Genomic DNA, 22022 nt, shown 5'->3' with positions numbered 1-22022 from the left:
TAGTCATGCACAGTTTAGATATACATGCCTGGCTTGCAGTAACAGGGAAAATTGATACTTCTTTCAAGTTTACCATTTTGTACCAAAACCTAGAAGATAAACCCTTTTTTAATATGTGTTTCTGAGACATTTTAGAAGTTACCATGATTCTAGGAATGATTTGGCTTTTGTTGTTTCCCACAAGAGAGGTGACAAACTTGCATGGCTGACATCCTGCACCAGATCTTTTGAGTAGAGGTAGACCTAGAAGGAATGGAGAATTACATTTTGGCAGGGTTCTGTTATTTTGCAGGTTTGAGTCAAACATGGATGCTAGAAAGGACTTACCCATGCCTGTGCAAGATACAAGAGACAGAAGGGAATTCTTGTATTTACCATATTCCGACTGTCTTAAAGCACAAACTTAAAGCTTTCTAGTTTCACTGTTTGTTTTTGATAAATTCAGTGATACCTGCATGCTCAAAATACCTGTGATCAAAGTTAAACATCTACTGCAGTCGAATAGCAACAGAGAGGGAAGGAAAGTAATTGTATTTGGGCTTCATTTGGCTGTTACATGAGGGGATTACAGTGTTTGAATAGTCTGGGATTTTCATGGTATTTTTTTCCATCTGCTTTTTGCACTTACTGTTGTTTCATAGTGGAATGTAAATTTGATAATAAACATGTATAACATGTCATTTTTCAGTATACTGCTGATCTTCTGTGGTTTGTTCCAGATGTCATCTTCTCTTCTACAGTGTTGTATTACAAACCTAAAATCAGGCCTTTTTTGTGGCTAAAATTTATAGTGATTATTATGCTGTACACAAGCTTAGTGAAGCGAGTTGGTGTCTGCAGAAAAGGTGGCTTTAGAAGCCAATAAATTGATATAGATAGTATTTAAGTGTTGAGCCTCACTTTAAATTAATCTGTTCATATTTTCTGGTACCTCGAGGTGGGGGGTTTTGTGCATGGGTGGTGCTTTGGAGTTTTTTCCTCCCCAATTTTACAGCAGCTAGTGTGTTCCTCAAGCATTACAGTGTTAGCACTGCACCTTTGGCTAACACCACCATGGTTGTTTTTACATCTCAGTAGCTGATGTTATGTGAGCCCTACAGATTTGTGACAAATGGGAGTAGACATTGAAGCAGTTCTGTGTGCATGCACACCAAGGGAGGCAATATAAAATGTTTTAAGGAGCTGGGTACTTAGCTAGTGACTTTTTCTGTGCTTAGAACTAAGACTCAAAGCTCAGCAAGGTAACTGAACTTAGGGTAACTGGACATCTTCAAGCATGAAGCTGTACCAGAGCAACTGATTTTTGCTGTTGAGACCACTCTATATAGAGGATACACTGAAATCCAGGTCAGATACATCCTGCTGAGGATACCAGATGATAAATGCTTAACTTGATCTTGAAGTGTACCAAGCCACTAAGAATGAATGATTCTAAGTCATGGGGACAAGTAACAAAACACACTGATGTGAGCTGATTATATCCTGTAAAATTTACAGCACTCCTCTCTTTATTTTCCAAAGGTTAGGCATAAAGTACACAAAGCTTTATAGAGGTTGTCTTCTAAAAGTTGCCTTGCAAAGATACCTTATGAAAGCAGTAGCAATGTGGCACAGCTGATAAAGGACACCAAGTGTATTTTAGCCAGCAAACCACTGAGATCAGCTAAATAAATCAGAGATAAATCAGAGACCATCTCAGAGATGCTCTCAAATATAAAGAGTTAATACAAGTTAATGTGTTAATACAAATTTTGTAAGGCTTTTTCCTCTGTAGTTGTATTTTCAATCAAAAATATCTGCCCTTGTGCTAAGAGCAGGCACTGTGAAGTCTGTCGTGTTTGACTGAATTCTGAGCTGAAACCAGCCAATTCCAGGCTGCAGCAGCTCTCTCTGCCATGCAGTTCTCTCCCATTTAGTTGACAGGAAAGATGAGCCTCTTCCTCAGTGTGAAACTGGGCTGCGGCATCTGCTTCTTTGAGTCCCGCTCACAAGTTTTTCTGCTCACTTCTTGATTTACTGCTGTCAGGATGGTGAGAACATCTTCCCCTCTGCAAAGACACAAGTACAGTTAGGCAGTTAACATCAACAAAATAACATTCTTGCTGTCTTGATATACACCAGTGCTAACAGCTCCTGTTTTTAATAGGCTTCAGAGCACTTCCCTAAGTTGCTTTGAACAGTTTGCATGGTGCTGCTCTGTCTTATGTCACTGTTTTAACTCTGAGCAAGTATTCCCACTGCATATCATCTACCTCTGCATCTAAATCAAATTCCTGTCATCCAGAAGGAAAATTCAGGTGTTGCTAAAAAAAAGCTTATGGAAACATACGTACCGAGGACAGCTGTACTCCAAGTGCTGGCACAGTGCCTGTATGTACCAGGTTCCCTCCCTGGGACTTCTGTAGGAGACGTAATCCTGCAGGGTGGCCATGCCCAGGAGGAAGTCTGCCTCTGCAGGGATGCAGTCAAGCTGAAGCCTCGCATCTCGCTCTACAGAAGAATCTTCCTCTCCAGAATCTGTTTCAATGGCCACACCTTTATGGAAAGCATCACCTTGACAGGCCTGAATAAAAAATACTTTTGGTTTTCCAGCAAGTGAACTGCAATTCTGTGCAGTGAAAGAAGTGGTCAGTTCCCTGATAGGTACTTCCTGCCCATCAACACCATATATAATGCCTTTTTTCCCATGAGACAGGATACAGCAAACAAAACAGTCCTTGTCCTCGTGGTCTGCACTCTGGAAGATGTTCACAGTCTCACGGATTTCTTCTGCAGTGAGGTCTCTATATTCTTCTACTCTAAAATGAAGCTTGCTAAAGACATTCCTCAGAGCCGCTGGAAAGCAAAGAGAAGGGAAATTTGAGACATTTCATTATATGAAAGTTGGACTCTGCAACTGCAGATTGCATTTCTAGACATAATTGGTCATCTGCTACATCCACACAGCTGTCGCCACAAGCCCCCAGCCAGGTAATAATTAGCATTGACTCCATGATTGCAGAAGGGTGATCAACTGCTTTATTATATCATCCTATACTATATTATACTAATTAAGAAACTCCGTAACCCTTACAACCAGTCCGATACAGCTTTGACCTAATTGATAAATCAATCCAAACACCATCCAGTGTCCAATTAAGAAATCACCCTTTGGTAAGCAAATCCCCATGACACATTCCACATGTTCACAACAGCAGGTGCAACAAATGGAGATAAGAATTGTTTCTCATTATTTTCTCTGATTTTCTCACAGCCTTCCCCAGGAAAATGCCTGGGAACGTCTATGCCTGCTCTCTGTGGCCAGAGAGCTGCTGCCACACATACGCTCCTGGTCTGAAAATACTCTAGTAGTCCAATCACTGATCATATCTCTACTGCATTCCCTTAACTGTCATTAAAAGGTTTTCTTGCATATTTCTACATATTTTATAATTAGTATGTGTAAGGCTGATGCAAAGCTAGCCTAGCTTGTAAAGTCCAGGCTCAGGGTGCTGCTTAAGGTTTCAGTTAACTCACTAAAACTGAAAAATGCAAGTGAATTGTTCAGTGTCAGGCACTAAAAACTCGATGAGTGCATTAGGACTTGTCAGCACAGTGAACAGAGCCAACTGAGCCACTACAACAAAAGTAATCCTAGAAAGGGAAGACTGAAATTCAGACCTTTACAAAGAGAAACAAGATTTCTATTTTTAAAGATTCACAAACTCATCTTTAACATTCACTGTACCTGCATCCATGTCTGTCCCATTCCGATCCTTCATGTGTTTGTGTTGCAGCACTCCTTCCCTAGCTTTTGCAAAATTATGATTATTCAGAATCAGGCACACTCCACAGGGTCGGCTGGTCATTTTGTAAGCTTCTAGCAGCTGAAAAGGAAGACTCCTGGTGAAACTCCTGCGCTCTCCTCCAAGTGCTCCTTAGCTGTTGCGAGTGGCAGAACAGGGTACAGAGCCAGCTGGCCTCCTCTCCAGGCAGCTCTCTCTCAACAGCTTTGCTCCCAGGGCCTGGCAGTACCCTGCCCCACTGCCTTTGGCAGTCTGTGCAGGACACCACCCTGCTGGACAATCAAAGTCAGGCTCAGCCCACACAAGGTGCTCTGTTCACTCATACCTCAGTGCCAAACCAACTGCCAACTGCCTCATTCCTGGTACCATAAACTCAGTCTACCTTGCTACTCTTGCAGATGTTTCTGAAGTATAACACTGCAGCAGCTGTGACACAGCTTCAGAATAAAGGGTGCAGAGATGTGCATTTTTCTTTTTCTAGACAGTGCTTCTAACAGCTGGTCTTAGAACAACTGTTCACTTCGTGGAGGGGTGAGTTCTTCTAAGGCCAAATGATGATGTTTCTAAGAAATAAAGTAACTTACCTGGGAAGAGTCATTAAAACTGCCAGGAGGACCAGGTGCTACAGATGACAGCAGATGTCTTTCAGGGCATCCTGTGCTGCCCCTCTGTTCCTCTGTGATGAGCATCCCTCCTTGGCCTGCAAAGCATTCATGATCAGTCCTGTACAATACCTATACATCACTTCAAGAAGAGGCTGTTTTGTTGTTTTACCGAACAGCTTTAATCCATCTTCAATTCTGTTCCACAGGCTGATGTTAATTTTTTCACAGAGACTCTTCAGCATACTTAGGTTGTCTTTCCCCAGAAGGCCCTTCTTCTCCATCTCAGTGAGAATGTCAAGCATTGTCTGGGTAATCAGAAAGGCAGTTTGCTCTTAGGGCACCCCCATGCTGCCACTGGGAGTGAAGCTGCAGCATGTGCACCTAAAGCTTCAATGTAGTGACAGCACATGTGACCCACAGTCAATCCAGCTAACTGGGAGCTCAGGTGAGACCTCAGCTGAGCCAGTTAATCCTAGTTCAACAAAACCTACAAGTACTGTTAAGTACCAACATCTTCTCAAAACATACTAATTTCCTTTCTGTAGCTCAGAGGTGCCATGATCTAATTAAGATCTAACCCAGGGCATCTAACAGTGGTCATACAGGAATATGTAGCAAGATTTTTAATACTTTCATTCAACTTTCAGTGGCTATTGTGCATTCAGCTGAAACAGAAGAATCACTGCAGTGACCATCTTAAGCACTGGCAAAAAGGTTTTTCTGTCCCTCGGGGCCCTTTTGCTTCAGATGCAAAAGGGGACCCAACATACAGAAACTCACCAGTGAGTAGCAAAACATAGTGGTCACCCCAAGAATTTACTATAACAGCTCTCACAGTCTCCCCTCTATGAAAAGAAGAAAAATCCTCAAAACTTTTATTAGACAGAACAAAGTACCAGGGAGTCAGAACTCCAGGCGGGGACAGCATAAAAGCACTGGATCTCCTGCAAGACTACTTGTAAATTCCAACTCATTTGACTTAGCCTTGAGAAGAATCTGCTGCTTAGATCTGTATTTCCTGCATTTTAAAAAAACATCATAAAATAATATTCACAGTGGATCACCTTCTATATTTGATAATGACTGAGAAAGAAAAAAAAAAGTCTGTTGGGCAAGATAAGTAAATGTGCTCATCAGTTTTTTGCTGATTAAGGCCACTGAGTACCCTGAGTCCTCTGTGTTGCTTGGATGTGATGGCCTCAGTGCCTGGCACAGCTGGCTGTGACACTGCTGCAAAAGCTGTGCCCGACACCAGCACAGCCAAGTCCCATATGCACTCAGGGGCACCCTTTTTCTTGTGGTGTTTTCATCTTAAGAGTGACACCATAAAGAAGAGTGAAGCTCATTCACCCATGAGCAACCCAATTGCCTCTATGGATTATAGTAATAATTTTTTTAAAGTATTAAAGAGATACTTACAGTCTCACGGATTAGCTTGCTTTTTGGCAATTCATTGACCAAAAGTAACTTGAAAGACATCAGCTCATTTTCAGTGACATCTTCAAACAGCTGAAAGAGCAAGTGTCTAGAAAAAGAAGTGGAGGACGTTGTTTCATTGTGTTTCCAAGCACAGCTTAACTCCGTACTACCGCACCGCTCTTGTCTACTGTCGCCCCAGCACATAATCCCATTTTTTCCCGTTTTAGACGGAGGACACAAGGCCCAGGGCCGCCTGAAGCCAAACCCTTCAGCCCGGTGTTGAGAGGTGACGGCTGTCCCGGACAGAATGAGGCGGGCAGCCGCGCCAGCCCAGCCCGGCGCCCTCACCCACCTGAAGGGCGGCACCCGCGCCCCGCCCGGCGCCCGCAGCTCCCTCTCCACCTGCTCCTGGCTGGAGCCCAGGTGGGAAACCAGGAGGTCGATCCGCCCGATGCGGTAGAGCAGCTCCCTGAGGAAGGCCAGGTTCCCCGCCTCCAGCAAGACTTTCTCCTGCAGCGCTTCGAACAAGTCGTACGGGCTCCGGACGGCTTCCAGCCTCCCCCTGGGGAGATGGTCCCGGCTGAGGAACTTCAGCGCCGCCAGCTCGGCCCGGTCCAGCTCGTCGCTGACGGCCAGCAGCAGCTCCCGGGGCAGCTCCATGGCCGCGCCACAGCCGCGCACAACGGAGGGCGGGGCGCGACCCGGGGCGGTGCTTCCCTCTGGATTTAAACTTCCGGAACGAAACACCCCGCAGTTCCTGTGGGGAGCGGCGCGTTTTGGGCCTTGTTTGTTCACAATTCCGCCCGTTCTTGAGCCTATTCTTGAGCAAACCGAACCGGCTAATGCGGATGCAAAGGTCTCCCTCTGCCCGGGCTTTTCCTGCCGAGAGTTGCCTCTCTCTGGTTGCTAGGCCAAACGACTGCGATTTTAATACAAGGAGACGGAAGCTTTTATAACATCACTGATGCGCCTTCCTCTTTGCAAGCCTCCTGGGCTGCTGTCAGAAAAGGCAGCACGCTCCCTGCAGGTGTTCGGCCCCTAACAGCCACCAGCCATGGAAAATAGCTCCCTTCCCGGCCGTCCTACATCTACTCAAGACAGTTCTACAACAGGAGCAGGCACTGCGGTGTGGTGAAGGGCCCTGGGATGCTGCACCACCTCCACTTCGCTTTCTAGTGCAGCAGCATGGATAGATGGTATTTCACAACAGGAAGGGAGAGATTTTACCAACTGGAATTTCATCCTTCTGAAAATGAACCTTAACACCTTAATGCTCACTTTGAGCCAGAGAGCAACCCTCAGCACATCCATACTGTTCAATAAAGAACCAATGTTCTTGCACTGATTTGAAACCAGCATCCCTTTCCCAAAAATCCAGTAAAAAACACTTTAACAATATATGAAACAGAAATCTCTATATTGTTATCCTAGAAGTGCCTTATCAATGTTTAAAATCCTATGCAAGATATTTGGTTACTATATGCATGGCAAATTGGGTCAAAGGTGGAAGGAATCCAAAAAGCAAGGCACTTTTCAACAGGCCATAAGCTGACCTCTCCTCAAGACATGTTAGAACAAGATCTTCCTATCTTGTTCTAAGGATGTATGGATCCATCTTTGCACTCACGTACCTAGACAAATCAGGCCTAAACACAAAGTGGCTACACATATAAAACTAATAGAACTAAGAAGACTTAGGCCAAGATCAGGAAATGTGTCCAGGATAACATTCCACATCGCTAGGAATGTATGGTTGGCATTCACAAGAGCCAGCCACATTTGTGGCCTGGGGAGTTCCAGTGGCTGTCAATAACAGAACAGAGTGACAAGCAAAGGCATACTTACAGAAAGAACACTCAGAAATTAATGAATTCCCAAAGATCTCTCTTATATTTCTTAGCACATTGCAAAGAAGTCATTGCAGATTAAACATGCCATTCTCTGTTCATCATTTGAAATATCTCTAGTTGAAAAGAGGCAGATTTGAATAATTTCTCAGAGAATGTGCCCACCTTTTTTAGGGGTCAGAATAAAAAGGCTGAATACTCAACACTGCTGTTAAACTGAAAGAATAGGTAGCAAACGTGAATGACTGGGCAAGGACTCATGCCCCTGGACAGCATTATTTATTCTTTAGCTAACAGTCCTCCCCAACTCTTGTAAGTGTTTTCCTTTTCAAGTGTTTTCCTTTTCTGATCTTGCCTGCACTCAGTTTAAGTCTGCAGGACTTCAACTTACCATCTTTTCTTTCCTACCAGACTTCTCGCTCCACATTCTGGTGGCAGTGCCTCTGCTGTCTGAAAACAAAATAGAATTAAGTGCCAGGCTTTTGACTGGATTTGGCCTCCCAGCCATGAGCTTGGAGGAAAGAAAAGGCACAGTAAAAAACAAAGCTGAGGGCCTTCACAGAGAAAAAGTAATTGCCCCTCACTGTTGCTAGCTTGTACTGGAGAGAAAAAACAGTCAGGAAGTTGCAGAACCAACTTCCTTCTTACCACTCAGCTCTGTGGGTGGGACACAAATCCGTGCAAAAACCCACCAGCCACACTTGGCTCAGAACTGCAAAATTCAAAGTGTGTTTTCTCCTTGCCTGATTGCTGCATGACCTACATATAAATTCACAGTATGGCTGTTCTGTGATTCTTTAAAGGATTTTGATGGGGTTTTCTCTTCCTCCTAGTAGGTCTTCATCCACAAGTGATCATGGTAAACTGTGGAGGTAGCTGGAATTTAATAGGCAAAACAAAATACCAAATCAGTTTAAATCACAGGGTGTGACTGATCAGCACCCTCTATAGCCCTGTGCCTGCCCCCCCTCCTCCAGTGGAGGACAGCTCAGAAGAGAAGGACAAAAAACCACACCATCTCAGGGAAGAACAGATAATAAAGAAAGTCCAACTTACCTCAACACCAGGATTGGAGAGTGACCTTAGTTTTAGAGGAGACATTTGCACCTGTGAATCATCAGGTACCCCAAGACAATTAACAAGGAATAATGTCTTCCTGAGCAAGCCAGACCACCATGGAGGGTGTGGATATGTGGCTCAACCCAAACCAAAATATAAGTATAAAACCTGGACAACTGATAAAACATTTAAGCTTTGAAAAGAACAATGGGCTTGAGCTGGCTTCCACCCATGTTCTACCATGACTGGGAATGTCCAGGGTCATGACAGATAGCATACCTATGTAGGTGTCTTACCCTACCAAATCAAAATCCCGTGTATCCCCAAAGATACCAAATAATTAAATTTGATATCCAATTCCTTCTTATGTAAAATAGCTGAAATACCTTGGTCTGAGTATATTGAACTCTGACACAGAAATATGAGAAACAGAAATGCTGCAGATGTGCAACTTCACTTCTGCAGCAGCTGCCACCTTCCAGCAAGTTTCTCACAGAGGAAGCAGTTACTGAATGGCCCTACTGGCATCAGCTGCCATTATCATGACAGTCCTGAATTTATTCTTTCCTACCATCTCTCCAGCTGCTGCCCCTCAGGGTGGCTGCCAACAAACACTCCAACAAAAGTAAAATTACTTCTGTGGGGTAAAAGTGTTTGTCATGCTGACTGTCCCTCAGAAAGCTCATCCAAGAGAGGAACACACCACAAACTGAGGTGATATAAAAACCAAGAGAATTTATTCTAACAGAAACACAATTACAGAGCTTCCTTTCAGTATTCCACAGTCACTCAAGACACACTGTGCCCTGAGTGCTCTGAGAAATAGCGAAGTGAGAACCTTTATTATCATACTACGACACGAAATAATTCACACATTCACGCTAGATGTAAAAGAGGGAGAAGAGGAAGTTTTATTTCTGATCTCGCAATATATAGAATTCTAAAAGTGACAGTGGATTGGAAGATTAAATTGGTACCTCTCTAATCACACTGGTCAAACTAATGGTCTATCAATTCTCTCCTCCCACAGAGAAGAATGTAACACAATCACTATTTACATGACAGTGTGTGAGAAACTTTAGTAGAAATATACAAACATCAGAAGGTACAGAAAACTTTTAAAAGAACTTTAAAACTTTTAAAAGAACAGGGAGACACCTTTATTATTGAAAAAGTTATACAGATGGGCTGCTTATTCAAGTAAATGATTGACATAAAGCAAACCAAATATTTAGAAGAAAAGAACCAAACTAACATAATCATGGGGGTTTGGTCCTTCTGGAGCAGGATGTTATTTTCCAAGAACATTTATAGCTTCCAAAGACAGACAATGGTTCACCTCTGGGTAAGGCAGTTACACATGCTGCTTGGGAATGCATCCGGCTTTCTGAATCTGTTCTTTTTTTGCAGATTTTAGGGACTTAACTCAGACACAAATGGGACTTCATTGACATTTCCAATAACTTCTACAGTACTACTTGAAAGTCCTTTCTCACTTGAAACCCAGACTGAACATACTCCACTGCTTCTGCAGGATAAGAAGCCTGATGATCTGTGATTTTCCACAGCCTTACCCGACCGCTACAGATCCAGGTGTTGAAGACTGATTTAATATGGAAGTTGGAAAATTTAGGTCCTATGCCTCCTTAAAGGGCTGGGGCTACTACATAGATCCAGATAATTTCTCATGTAAATTCTCTTCCCTGTCAAAGCCCAGATGTCATTCAAGTGTATTCTTACTTGTCTGCTTTTCATTGTGGAACTTCAAAGATCAGTCGCTTCAGTAGTGTTGATGTTATCTTTGGCATCTGCTTAAATCCTTCTAATTCTTTTCTTGCCACTTCATCGTTCACTGCAGTCAGGATGTCTGTGAGATCCACATGCCTTGAACAAAAATGAAAAGACGTTACATTGAAACACATGGTACTTGCAGCTCGGCCAAGAAGGTGATGTGTGTTTGCCCCAATAAAGTGGTATCCCAGGGAAGACTGGTATCTTCCTTACCCTATTGCCACTGAAATTGCACATTCCACTGAATAACCAGAGAATTCAGTGCGTTTGGGGGAAATAAAAGCAAGCTTCATGTAGCATTGCTCTGGTTACAGCCAGAAGAGGTCGCCAAGATGAAACAAACCTATACATTCTCCACCTCTTCCTCTGGACGCCATATTTTCTAAATGAAATTTATGAGGGGATAGGTGGGAGGCAACAATGAAAATTTTGCCTGCAAAACACTGGGGTTTTTTTTCTTTGTAATCACTCAACAATTTCACCTCTAATCAGGTATCACTGGAAAAAAAAATTTATTAGTCAAAAAATGTTAAAAAACACACACACACACACCTGTTTGTGTGCAACATTGCAGCATTATAACATGGTTTTATCACAAGAAAACCAGGGGAAGTCACTTATACTTTGGCTTATCTGTAAAAGACTAACAGTGCCCAATTCAAAATAAATACTGTTCTCCACTGTCCTGAATGGGAAAAGCATTAATTGCACAAATGCAAACCACTGTGTTTCAGCACAGCATGCTTAAGTATGCGCATCTGCAAAACTCTAGAAGTACAAGAATTAGAAATAGTACTTACAGTGGGCAAAGCAACTCCATCTTCTCACAGAGGGATTGAATGTAAACACTGCCAGTCTCACGGTTGCGGTAGGCCAAGCAGTCCTCCACTGTAGCCATGCCAATCAGAATATCAGCCTTATCAGGAATGGAAGTCAAAGGACTAGCATCCACCTCAAGATGTCCAGAAGAGTCTGATTCTACTGCAACAGATGGATGACGTTCAGTGCCTTGGCAAGCCTGGATGATAAACACCTTGGGTTTGCCAGCAAGAGACGGACAATTAGTTCCAGTGAAGCAGGAGACTAAATCTTCAATATTTACGCACTCATCATCAACACCTTTTATTTTGTCTTTTTCACCATGGGAGAAAATGAAGCAAACAAAACAGTCCATATTTCTATGATCTTTCTTGCTGTATTCTTTAACTGTCTCATATATTTTTTTTCCTTCTAGATCCATGTACTCAGATGTCTCAAACTGAAGCCACTTAAAGACCCTCTTCACAGCCTCTGGGGAAAAAATCAGAAGGAATTTGTTAAACATACACAGTGACAAGGAAGATGCTGAAAGATGCTACACAAATACAGTGTCTGTGTAGTAGATCAGATATTAGCAGAAGTATTCAGATCCCACCAGTAAAATCACCTGACTGGCTCTTAGCCTGCCAGATCCTATTAGAAAAACCCAAATGCCTAATTTGCCTAATTTTATTTTTTTTAAACACAACTGGGTTAAGTATCATGCTGTCTAAAACAAAAACAGGTTTCAGATTCTATGTTGTATTGGTACAAATTAGTGAAGTTTACTGTGTTAAAGCAAGCTTTGACTATGCATTGCATAGTAGTCTCAGACGCCCAAGAACAGCACTTGGCAAGTTAAAGTGCCACCTCTTTAGAATGACAAGTTCTGTCACTCTTAAATGAAGTAGGTCCCTCATTCTGTGTGAGTGGTTGATGCAGCAAGAAGGGAATCAGAATAACCTGCTCACAAATGCTATGAAGACTTCTCAGCAAATGGTGGCCTAATTGTTGTGTGGGCAGAGAGGAAGTAGCTGGGAAGAAAGCAGCTTGTAAATGGGCTGGATGGAGTTAAAATATCTGTGACATGTCCTTTCAGGAATCTGACTTTACTTTTTTACTCTTGTTTATCTTAAACGTGATTGCAGAAATACTGGCTTTAAGGAAAGTTACAGAGCATTTATTTGATCATTGAAGAGAATTTGAGGACTTAAAATATTTTTCCATGATAGGTAAGAACTGAAAACAATCAAAATTGGGAAGGTGTAATAATAATCACTTTTTCTCTAGTTGTACATACAAACAATTAAGACAATGCCTTTTTCCTAGAACAAAAAGTAGATCCATCTTTAATCCACCAGCTAAATGTTGAAAGTTACATATTTCCAATTGGCACAGTGACTGTCACTCCAGTCTCTGGAGGCCAAGGAGTACCATGGACATGATTCTTCTTCACAGAAAAGATTAGATAATTGTTTTCGAGAATTATCAGAGAAAAAAACCCAAACCAGTAATTTGATTTAAAAAGTACTTACCTCCATCTTGCAATGTTCCCTCTCTATTGTAACCTGGATTTTTAAAAATGTGGTTGTTAAGAATTAAGCAGTAACCATGGGGGTTATTTTTCATCTTATATGTTTTCCCATGCTGCAGAAACAAAAAAGAAAAAAAACAAAACAGGTAGGAAAGCAGAGCCAAGCATTCAAAAGAGAAATACACTATATACAGATTGCTAGTCCATCATTATCTAAGCACAAAAGAAAATCACAAAGGCCAAGAAACAAGAAAGGAAAAGCCTAAGGATACAATTTAGCTACAGAGGAGAGGAATCTGCTTTGTCTCCCTGAACTCCTCCTCCTCTCTCTCTTTGGTCAGGATATGACTTTGACATGGGAGAAAGGATCCAGAAACATAAATTTGCATATGCACAGGAAAAGTTCCTGCACCCCACCATTTCCTCTCAGGGTCCTTGTGAAATTCCAGTGAGGTAGGGGGTTCTGCTAGTCCCTTCACATCTGTCTAGGGGTATCCTGGCCAGGACTTTAATGTCCCAGTCTCCATTATCATTAAGATTGGTTTCTTCACTCAACTGTTTGCTCATATCTTGCTTAAAAGGTTGCTGACAACCAGGTCCCCACAAAGAAGGCTCGGTCTTGTTTGGAAAACAGGAATTGTTCCAAAGCCTATCCCTGTATCTTGGATGTTCCACCTGCTTAGTGTTATGAATTTATGCTCCCTCTCCCAGGAAATGGATAAATACTTTAAAGGTACTCTTGAGGTATTTCTCACCCATTTTGCTGCCTCCCCCTCTGCTCCTTGTTCCTCTGGATGTGCAGACACACACGCAGGATAGCGGACTTCTTCCCTAGAATAATTTTCTAAGAAGGAGAAGATAAACAAAACATTTTAAAACCACAAGGATAAATCTTACACTGTGCATATTTCAACACTCAAAAAGCCAGAACAAGGAGTGAGGTGGAGGGGACTGTTTCACACCAGTGAGACACCAGCATTTTGTAAAGCTGGGCCAAGCTTGGCTCCAGTTTCACAGACTACTGGTTGTTATAGAAGCCATGCACGGCTTTGCTCCATTGCTTCTCTGCTCCTCTGCTCTTTTACTGGTAGCAAGATACAAATAATAAAAGGTTGAATGTGAGTAGTCATCCCAGGCAAGCCATTCACCAGCCTCTCAACTGTGGGATATATAAATGAAAGAGGATAACCATTTTTGTACAATAGTACAAAATGCTGGTCCATTTACTTCTGAGGCTACTGTCCCTTCTCCAGAGAACTTTACTGTGTGAGTGGATGCAAGGATGCAAAATACCAGCATAATGAAAGACCTCCGCAGAGCACTTATTTGAATACAACTTTCTGAAAAAAGTTATGAAATCATCAAATCCATGACTCTAACCAAGGAAACAAAATCACAGTACTCATTTTACAAATTACAAAAACGTTTAAATGAAATTTAATTGTCAGGGCAACAAGCTCAACAACATTCTTTTTTTCTACTTATCAAGAGGACAAAATAATAACAATACTACTAGAAAGCCATTCCCCAACACAGGACTTGCTTGGCAATAGTCTCCCTTGACAATTATCTTCTGCTCTTTTGGAGACACCAGCAGAGGTCAGCAGCACAAAGACATGCAGGGAGAACTACGTGGTAGCTCTGCAGGGTACTGCATGGACTTTTTAAATGTATCTGAGGAAACTCACGACCTGGTTGTTCAGAAGGAAGTTGTTATTGACTGAGACATCCTGTTTCCCAAAGGAACACCCAGTTGCGGTGCTAGAAGGCACCACCTCAGCTGCAACAGCCAGGATATAATGAAGCCCTTAAAATTTCCCATCTGGTTACAGAAAGTTACACTTTAGCCAAGTGACTGGTTTTCAGGGCTTCCCTTTGACCAAGAGCAAGGCGCCTGGCTAACAGAAGATAGTGCTGATATCTCCCAACACAAGTTTCCCTAAGGCACCTGTTATTTCCCATCTCTCGCAGTGACTTGGAAGTTATGCTGGTCCAAAACCAGCACCACACTTTTTCCCAAACAGATAAATTGCATTTAAGACAGAGAGAAGGCAGAAGAAGGCCATTTACAAGTGACAGAACATACTTCAAGGACAGATACAAGAATCCATGATGGGATAATGAAGTAGCAGAAAACTTCAGAAATCAGAGTTCTCCAGAGCTGTTCTGCCTTTCCTAGGGTACCATAAGGTGTCTCCCTTATCACTGGACTTCTAAGCTGCCAAGGATGGAGCCATAAAACCCACAAAAGACCCCAGATCTGTTCTTAAACAGCTTAAATAAATTTACCTTTTTCTTTTCCTTCATAGGCATCAATTTTTTTCTTTATGTCAGGTCTAAATCTCTGTAATATATCTTTCAGCATTGTCATGTCATCTTCTTTTATTATCCCATTTATTTCCATTTCCAGAAGGACCTGCAACATTGACTGGTAAAACAAAAACACATAACCCAAACTCATCCAGTGACCTTTGATAACTGCAGTATCAGGCAGCTCTGCAACAGTGCAGAAGACAACATCCTCATTCCCAGAGATGGACCAGCTAAAGACTTATTACTTTTTCCTCCAAAAGTCATTAAAGCAAGGGTCAAGATGCAATGCAACTAAATAAACCCATCATCACTAAGGTTAAAGCAGGACTATTAGAAATTGCCTATAACTAGGCTATCCTGCTTTGTTTCAGCAGTACAAAGCACTGATGAGGATAACATAACATCCTGTTGTGCATTTGTGTTTTGATGAAGTGCTGCTCAGTCCTTTAGCTATGCCATTTTCCATTTTCTATCACAGAAAAGCTTGTCAGCACTAATTTTGTTTATTAAAGCTCAATTGTCTACCAAGTTAGAGATAAATCTGCTAATTTTCCTCTACATGCCACAATATAAATAGGACTCCTATGGAAGGTTCTTAATAATACCAAGCATTTTTATAACACAGTTCATTACCAATATTAAACTAGCTCACCAAACCTCTCAATACTTTTGGAGGAAAGTTAACAATATGTTGTTACTCCAAATCATAATAAAGAAGAAAATTTATCCATTGACACACAAAGATTTGTGGTTCAACTCACATTAGAACTCGATTTTCTGTCTCCAAAACATTGTTTTTCCTTTAGTGAGCATCACTCTTCTTAGGTATAGCATATGTCTTATAAAGACATTTGTCTTATAAATGCCAAACAAAGATTAAAGGAAGAGCATGATGGATTTTGCAAGAAGATAAGATTAAAGAGACAGGTCGTGGAGAGATAATAGAATCAGGAGAGAAAAAAAGGCAAAGATACAATGCAAAAAAATAAGGATCCATTCTTTCACACAGCAGCTATTAGTTAACATCACAATTCTTTCAAACCAGATTTTCATGAGAGCAGACTGCTTTCTCTTTCCTCCCTTCTTACAAGAACTAGAGGACTCTGAACTACCCTTGCAAAAAACTTCTCAAGACCACTTTTCATACAGCATTTTCCTGGAGCTTGTTCTTTGGTAATTGTTTTTGGAGCAGGAACTTCACACTTCTGACATCTTCTGAAGTCAAGTCCTCTGCAATTCCATACAGCAGTTGCCTGACAATAAACAATAGAGAGACCTTCAAGAAAGAAGTAAACACCACAATTAAACATTTGAACTGCAAAATGTAAAACTCACAATGGCAGGAATTCATGTGTAATAAACACATTTATGCTGGGATATTCACAAGACAACAGTGCAGACAGAAAAGACAGTTGACACTGAACTGTTGCATTGTGCATGCTCCTGTGTTTACCTGTAAGCTGACACCTGTGCCCTGTCCGGGAGCTGCAGCTCTCTCTCCATCTCCTCCCGGCTGCAGCCCAGGTGGGTAGTGAGGAGGTCAATCCGATGGATCCGGTAGAGCAGCTCCTTCAGGAAGAACAGGTTCCCTGCCCCGATCTTGTCTTTCTCCTGCAGCACTTCAAAGAAGGCTTTGGGCTCATGGATGGCTTCCAGCTTCCTCCTGGAGACATGGTCCAGGCTGAGGAATTTAAGAGCTGACAGTTCCTCTGTCACCAAAGCCTCAGAAATTTCAAAAAGCAGTTTGCGGAAGTCTGTACTCATTTCACATCAGGATTTGGATCTAAACACAAACAGCAGTTGATTTCATTTGTCAGTAAGACTAGTGCAACAACATGATTTCTATAAGCGGTATCACATCGTGTAGAATAGCCCAAAATAAATACATGCAATCAGAAGTATTTCAATAGAGAGAGGCTGTCTTGCTGTCATAGCTTTGATGCTTAGCTCCTTCAGTTTTCTGGACTTAACAAAGGATATTGAAACCTCTCTACTAAGTGACATTAGCAGAGAAAATCATAGATCATTCTTGCTTCCTATGGTGTGTCTAGACAGTGGGAAGTACCAATGTACAAGATGTACAATCCTGGCAGGCTGTTGCTGGTTTTCTTTGAGTTTGGGTTTTTTTGAAGTTTGATACCATTTGGGAGAAACAGCCACTTGCCAGTCTGAAATATAGACTGTGTAATAAATGAGACTGCCAAATTTTACACCCAAAGCACCTCTTCCTGTTTTGGTTCATCTGCATCAAGTAAAACTCAGTTCCCAGCTCTCAATTAATTTACAACATTAAAAGCAAATACAGATCATGTCAACCCCCCCCTTTTAAAAAGGCCAGAAGAATTCTTATCAAACTGTTTCACTGAGCATGGAATAACACCTCCCTTCTCCTCCACTTTCTCCACCAGCTTTAGAAATATTAAACTAGGCTTATGGATTCAACTTTTGAGCACAAAGGGAAGTTAGAAAATACCAAGCCTTCCAGCTATCTCCCCTGACACTAAAGGGATCTGCGTCCACTGATGTGGCAACCCCATGGCATGTTGGTGTCTGCTATAAACTCTTGTCAAGCTGAACAAAGACACCGGACGTGTCAGGAGCTCTCATTGTTTGATTGTACCATCTTCTTAACTGTGGCCACCAGCCCAATATTTAAACTCAAAAGGTATTATCTAACCTGCCCTTAAATTTATACAATACACTCCCACAAGAGGGGAGGCTAACAAGCCCTTAATTTTGAACAGTACACTTCACAACTCCCAGAACAAACTCCTCAAAAGGTGCTGGCTCCCGAGCCACAAAAATCTCCACAAGCTCCTCCCTCCCACAGCAAACTTCAGAATGGAATATGGGGTAAAATATTCTAGCTCTGCAAGCCAAGAAAGAGAAGAGAGCAAAGAATATCCCCAGCCCCTAGATTCTGTGTTGATGCTGCCACATGGATAGTCTGGAGATGGAGAGAGAACAGAGAGGGCATAAAGGGGGGGAGGGCGTGTGTGCCCAGTCTGCCCGATCTGTGTCCTGCTGGAGTTAACCTGGTGCGTGCCCATTATCTAAATTAGACTTGTGTGTTTTGTTCACGTGTGCACAGCCAGCCTTTCCCCAGGAAATGAGCCGGGCTGCGGGATGGAGCATGAATCTCAGGGAGGAGCAGGAAGTTGGCTCAGCACAGCGCTGCCCCACTGCCTCAGGACTTTCTCCCCTGATCACACCGCTCCTGTAGCAATGCTCAGAATGCTTGAGATAAATCAGCCTACAGCTAGAACTTAAAGGTTCTGTCTCCACTTCCTTCTAGTAAGAGACCCGTTTGCCACTTTACTTTCTCTGCCCTAGTGTCAGACACCTGGGAATCTCTGAAGAGAAACTATATAAATGTATTCAGAAGAGGTCTCTTGTCTTATAGACACTGGCAGTGGGAGACAGAAAAGTCAACAATGACAAAAGAGAATTTCCTACTCCTACACTACTGGAATACTGCAATCCATTTTACTTACTGCTACTGCAAATGTTTCAATAACAAGGTAGCCCAGCTGGAAACTTGAAATAATAACTGGAAATAATAATTAGCAGGCAATTGTATTCAGCTGTCCTCCAAGGACCACTCTATAGCAAAGGAACTTTTTGTGGCATGCCTTTGCTCGTCATTGTGTGGGTTAGCAAGAGTGAATGTACAACCGAATCTAGTAAATGTACAACTGAATCTTAAACCTTTGCATTTCAAGCAAACTGATAAAACAGTGAAACGTGTGACACAGCATATACAATTTGTGTTCTGCCCCAAAATACTGTTTTCTTTAAATCCACTCAAACCAAACTTTTAAACAGGCAAGGATCCATATCCTTCAGCCCATATAAACCAGTAGTATTTGAATGTGCTTAACCTCAATGATTACCTGATTTTATATTTCTATAACCACAGAGGAAAGAATATTTTCTTGGTAGGTAGTTATGAAGTTATCTTCTTTCTCACATAAATCATGCCTTTCATTTAAGATACAAGAGATATTGCTTATAAAAGCAAATCTTTCTTGTAAAGAGAATTTTCATTTTATTTCTCAAAGGCTGTAAGTTTCAAACCCATCAAATAATTCCGGTTAGAAGAGATGTGCCACCTACATGTTACATTTAAACCAGTCTGTAATTACAGGGAGCACAATTAAAACAATATTTAACTGCCACTTTTTCTCCCAGTTTGCTAACTTAAAGACACAACTGATACAAGTAAAAATAATATTAATTGTAGATGTAATTTAAAATCACTTACATGGGAGAAAACTCTGAAGAAAGTGAGACAGCCAGTCTCTAAAGTTCCAGAAAAAGTCTGCTCTTTTCACAACACAGTATTGTCACAGACTTCCAAGAAATATGTTACAATGGAATAAAATGCTAATAAAGTAGAAGATCCTTACTTCAGCTACTTCCATTTTCAGAGAACTGATTATTACAGAACTTGTGAGAAAAAAATGGTAAACAAGCCATGAAGTAATCAGGTTTTGCTCTTGTTTTATGGCAACAACTAAGGAGCATACCTAGTGCTTTCTAGCATAGAGCACAACTCAAAGCACGTTTGCTTTCATACACAAATTCTAATTAAAACACAGTGAGAGATGGCTGAATCTATATATTTTCATTTAAAATATCTCAGTCCCACTGCCCTGCTGTGTCACCAGATCTGCCATGACTTACCCCCTTTTTCTGAAGTCCCTCTCCAACTCACCCCAGTTTATTTTTAACAGGAAGATATTTTTTAAATTTAGAAAAAAGCCAACTATTAGCATCGAATTCCGTAGCAGCACTCAGTAAACAAAGGGAAGTCAACAACTGAACATTATTCTGAACTGATTTATGTAATATACTTCCCCATTTAGAGGAGAATTTGAATATAATTAACTTCTTACATCTTTGCTCTCTTTAAAATAAAGAACTTAGCCTTCAATGGAAAGGTTCCCAGCATGCAAATCACTGGCATTTTCCATGCGGCAGGAAACAATACAGCACTCAGTATGGCTACCAGACTATCAGCAGACCCTCATGGCAGCATTATGAAGAGAGTTAGAGTGCTGACATTTTTTTAAATTTTGCTAAAATTTTAAAAAATTTTGTTAAAACAGTCATTCATGGATTTCAACCTATCTTTACAAACCCAAAACTATACCATACCCATTGATAGAGGAGGTGTACAAATTCCTTCCAAAAGGCACACTCTAGTAACAGATCAGAAAACCTTGTTTCACTGGCAGGAATTGCACTATCATCCAAAGGGCGGGAACAGCACAGAGGAACACCACAAGTACTCTTTTATCTTCAGGTCCAAAATGTTTGTCTCCATGTCATTCCAATTCTCAGCATCTCTTTCCCTCCATAATTTCTTTTGTGTCTTACCTGAACCAAGACTTCAGTTGCAGTCTGAAAGAGCCACCGTGCCGTGATATGCAGTATGACAAAAAGATAATGGCTTCTCCTCTCAATCAGCAGTTTGAAGGTCCACCCACTATTAGTTTCACTTTTGATTTCTTCCTCTCTCACCCTTCCTGGAAATGTTACTGTACTTTTGTTAAATTAGTCTTCCTCATTTCCCTCGGCTCCCCTGCTCTCTGGTTTCCTCCAAAACTGTCTCAGTGACCCAATCTTTTCCTTGTACAGCCTGCCAAAAATTCATCTCCATAGAAAGGGTGATCTTGAGGAAAAAAAACTGCTGCAGCTCCTGCTTGCTCAGCAACTGTAGTGACTGTCGCCTGCACTGGCACAAGGCGGGACACACACAGCTCCTGCACAAAAATGACACAAGGGACAGGATACCAGGAAACTTGATTACCACTTTAAGATCATGACCTTGACAAGATAGCAAGTTCCCCAGAAGACTTTTTACACTAGTTCCACTTAAATCTGACTATCCAGGGGCTGCACAAGATACAACCCTTCCTTAATTCTGTAGGTGGAGAACATACACGTTCGTGGGTCTGTATGCTACCAGTAAGCCTCAACAACAACTAACCACATTTGTTTGTTTGTGTTGGTGACCAGTTTCTTTCTGGCACAGCTCTGTATCACTGGAGTTACAGGAAAGGTGTACAGTGTGGACAGCAAGGGCTGATGAATACCTGAGTTGTAAAAAACTGACCCACTCTCCCCAAGAGTTTCAAACTTCCATCTCACAGCACCCTGCAGGAGATCACACAGAAATGCCCAAGTGGCTGGATGGCAGCTGCAGCTCCATTTCCAGCCTGCCCCACTTTGGGCTGGTGCTGGCAAGTACCACAGCATGCACCGAGGTATTACACTGTGCAGCCACATCAACACAGCCCTCGACACACAAAAGGGAAATACTCACTAAATAGTTCAAATCAGGGTACTTTAAACTTTGTTTAAACAAACTTCTTATTAGCAAGGGAGACTCTACCAGTCTTTCACACTTCACAAGGGTGGATCCCTCCCCCCTCGGAACTCAAGGCTCAGTACCTGCCTATGATTTCACTGGAGATTACCCAGTGGGCATTACCCAGTGATCACACAGGCAGAAGTGTCTACAGGAAAAGCAAGAGAGCATGATGGCATTCCCTGTCTACCAAACAAAAAATGAAAACAAGATCCCACAAAAAGTCAATGGTTACTCCAGACTGATAAAAATTCATTTGTTTCCTAAACACACAAAATGAGTGCATCAAGTCTGAACAGTAACTACAAGCCAGAAACATCACAATTCCATCCCAGTGTTATATATTCCACTAAAGGATGAAATATTTTTCTTATATGTGGCATAAATGTGACTTCCAAGTGTGGCAGCCATGCTAACTCAGAAGACTTAAAATGCAACAGGTATTAAAATGCAATACCACTTCATTATCATAAAGAGACCATCATGTTTTGGAAA

At 41.8% G+C, this 22022-nt stretch overlaps 2 protein-coding genes across 3 annotated transcripts; both read right to left on the bottom strand.

Moving 5' to 3' along the window:
• Positions 1-1476: 1476 nt before the first annotated feature.
• On the bottom strand, positions 1477-7122 carry LOC128809852 (caspase-8-like). Of its 2 annotated transcripts, XM_053982227.1 has the most exons (7): positions 6162-7122; positions 5810-5915; positions 4560-4695; positions 4370-4485; positions 3728-3866; positions 2334-2835; positions 1477-2048 (listed from the first exon to the last, which is right to left on the bottom strand). In XM_053982227.1, the coding sequence occupies exons 1-7, from the start codon at positions 6467-6469 to the stop codon at positions 1913-1915; spliced, it is 1443 nt and encodes a 480-aa protein (XP_053838202.1). In that variant the 5' UTR covers positions 6470-7122; the 3' UTR covers positions 1477-1912. The 2 variants fall into 2 exon arrangements, with proteins under 2 accessions (XP_053838202.1, XP_053838203.1); XM_053982228.1 differs by lacking the exons at positions 4560-4695; positions 6162-7122 and having other exon boundaries at positions 5810-5883.
• A 2481-nt stretch (positions 7123-9603) lies between these two features.
• On the bottom strand, positions 9604-20716 carry LOC128809853 (caspase-8-like). The gene is made up of 8 exons (XM_053982230.1): positions 20534-20716; positions 16605-16934; positions 16299-16404; positions 15128-15266; positions 13594-13682; positions 12840-12951; positions 11307-11796; positions 9604-10599 (listed from the first exon to the last, which is right to left on the bottom strand). Exons 2-8 carry the CDS (start codon positions 16913-16915, stop codon positions 10467-10469), a joined length of 1380 nt encoding a protein of 459 aa, XP_053838205.1. The 5' UTR covers positions 16916-16934; positions 20534-20716; the 3' UTR covers positions 9604-10466.
• Positions 20717-22022: the final 1306 nt, after the last annotated feature.

The sequence above is a fragment of the Vidua macroura genome, chromosome 7 (assembly GCF_024509145.1).
Source record: "Vidua macroura isolate BioBank_ID:100142 chromosome 7, ASM2450914v1, whole genome shotgun sequence".
Lineage (NCBI taxonomy): Eukaryota > Metazoa > Chordata > Aves > Passeriformes > Viduidae > Vidua > Vidua macroura.
This window is presented reverse-complemented; position numbering and strand designations above follow the sequence as displayed.

Excerpts from the sequence above, each read along its gene's own strand:
- LOC128809852 (XM_053982227.1), bottom strand. The coding sequence starts at position 6,469 with ATGGAGCTGCCCCGGGAGCTGCTGCTGGCCGTCAGCGACGAGCTGGAC. Across the intron at positions 4,486-4,559 it reads AGATGGATTAAAGCTGTTCG|GCCAAGGAGGGATGCTCATC; the intron begins GTAAAACAACAA and ends AATGCTTTGCAG. Across the intron at positions 2,049-2,333 it reads TTGGAGTACAGCTGTCCTCG|AGGGGAAGATGTTCTCACCA; the intron begins GTACGTATGTTT and ends GTGTCTTTGCAG.
- LOC128809853 (XM_053982230.1), bottom strand. The coding sequence starts at position 16,915 with ATGAGTACAGACTTCCGCAAACTGCTTTTTGAAATTTCTGAGGCTTTG. Across the intron at positions 15,267-16,298 it reads ACAAGCTCCAGGAAAATGCT|TCAATGTTGCAGGTCCTTCT; the intron begins GTATGAAAAGTG and ends TTGTTTTACCAG. Across the intron at positions 10,600-11,306 it reads ATGGAGTTGCTTTGCCCACT|GCATGTGGATCTCACAGACA; the intron begins GTAAGTACTATT and ends TTTTTGTTCAAG.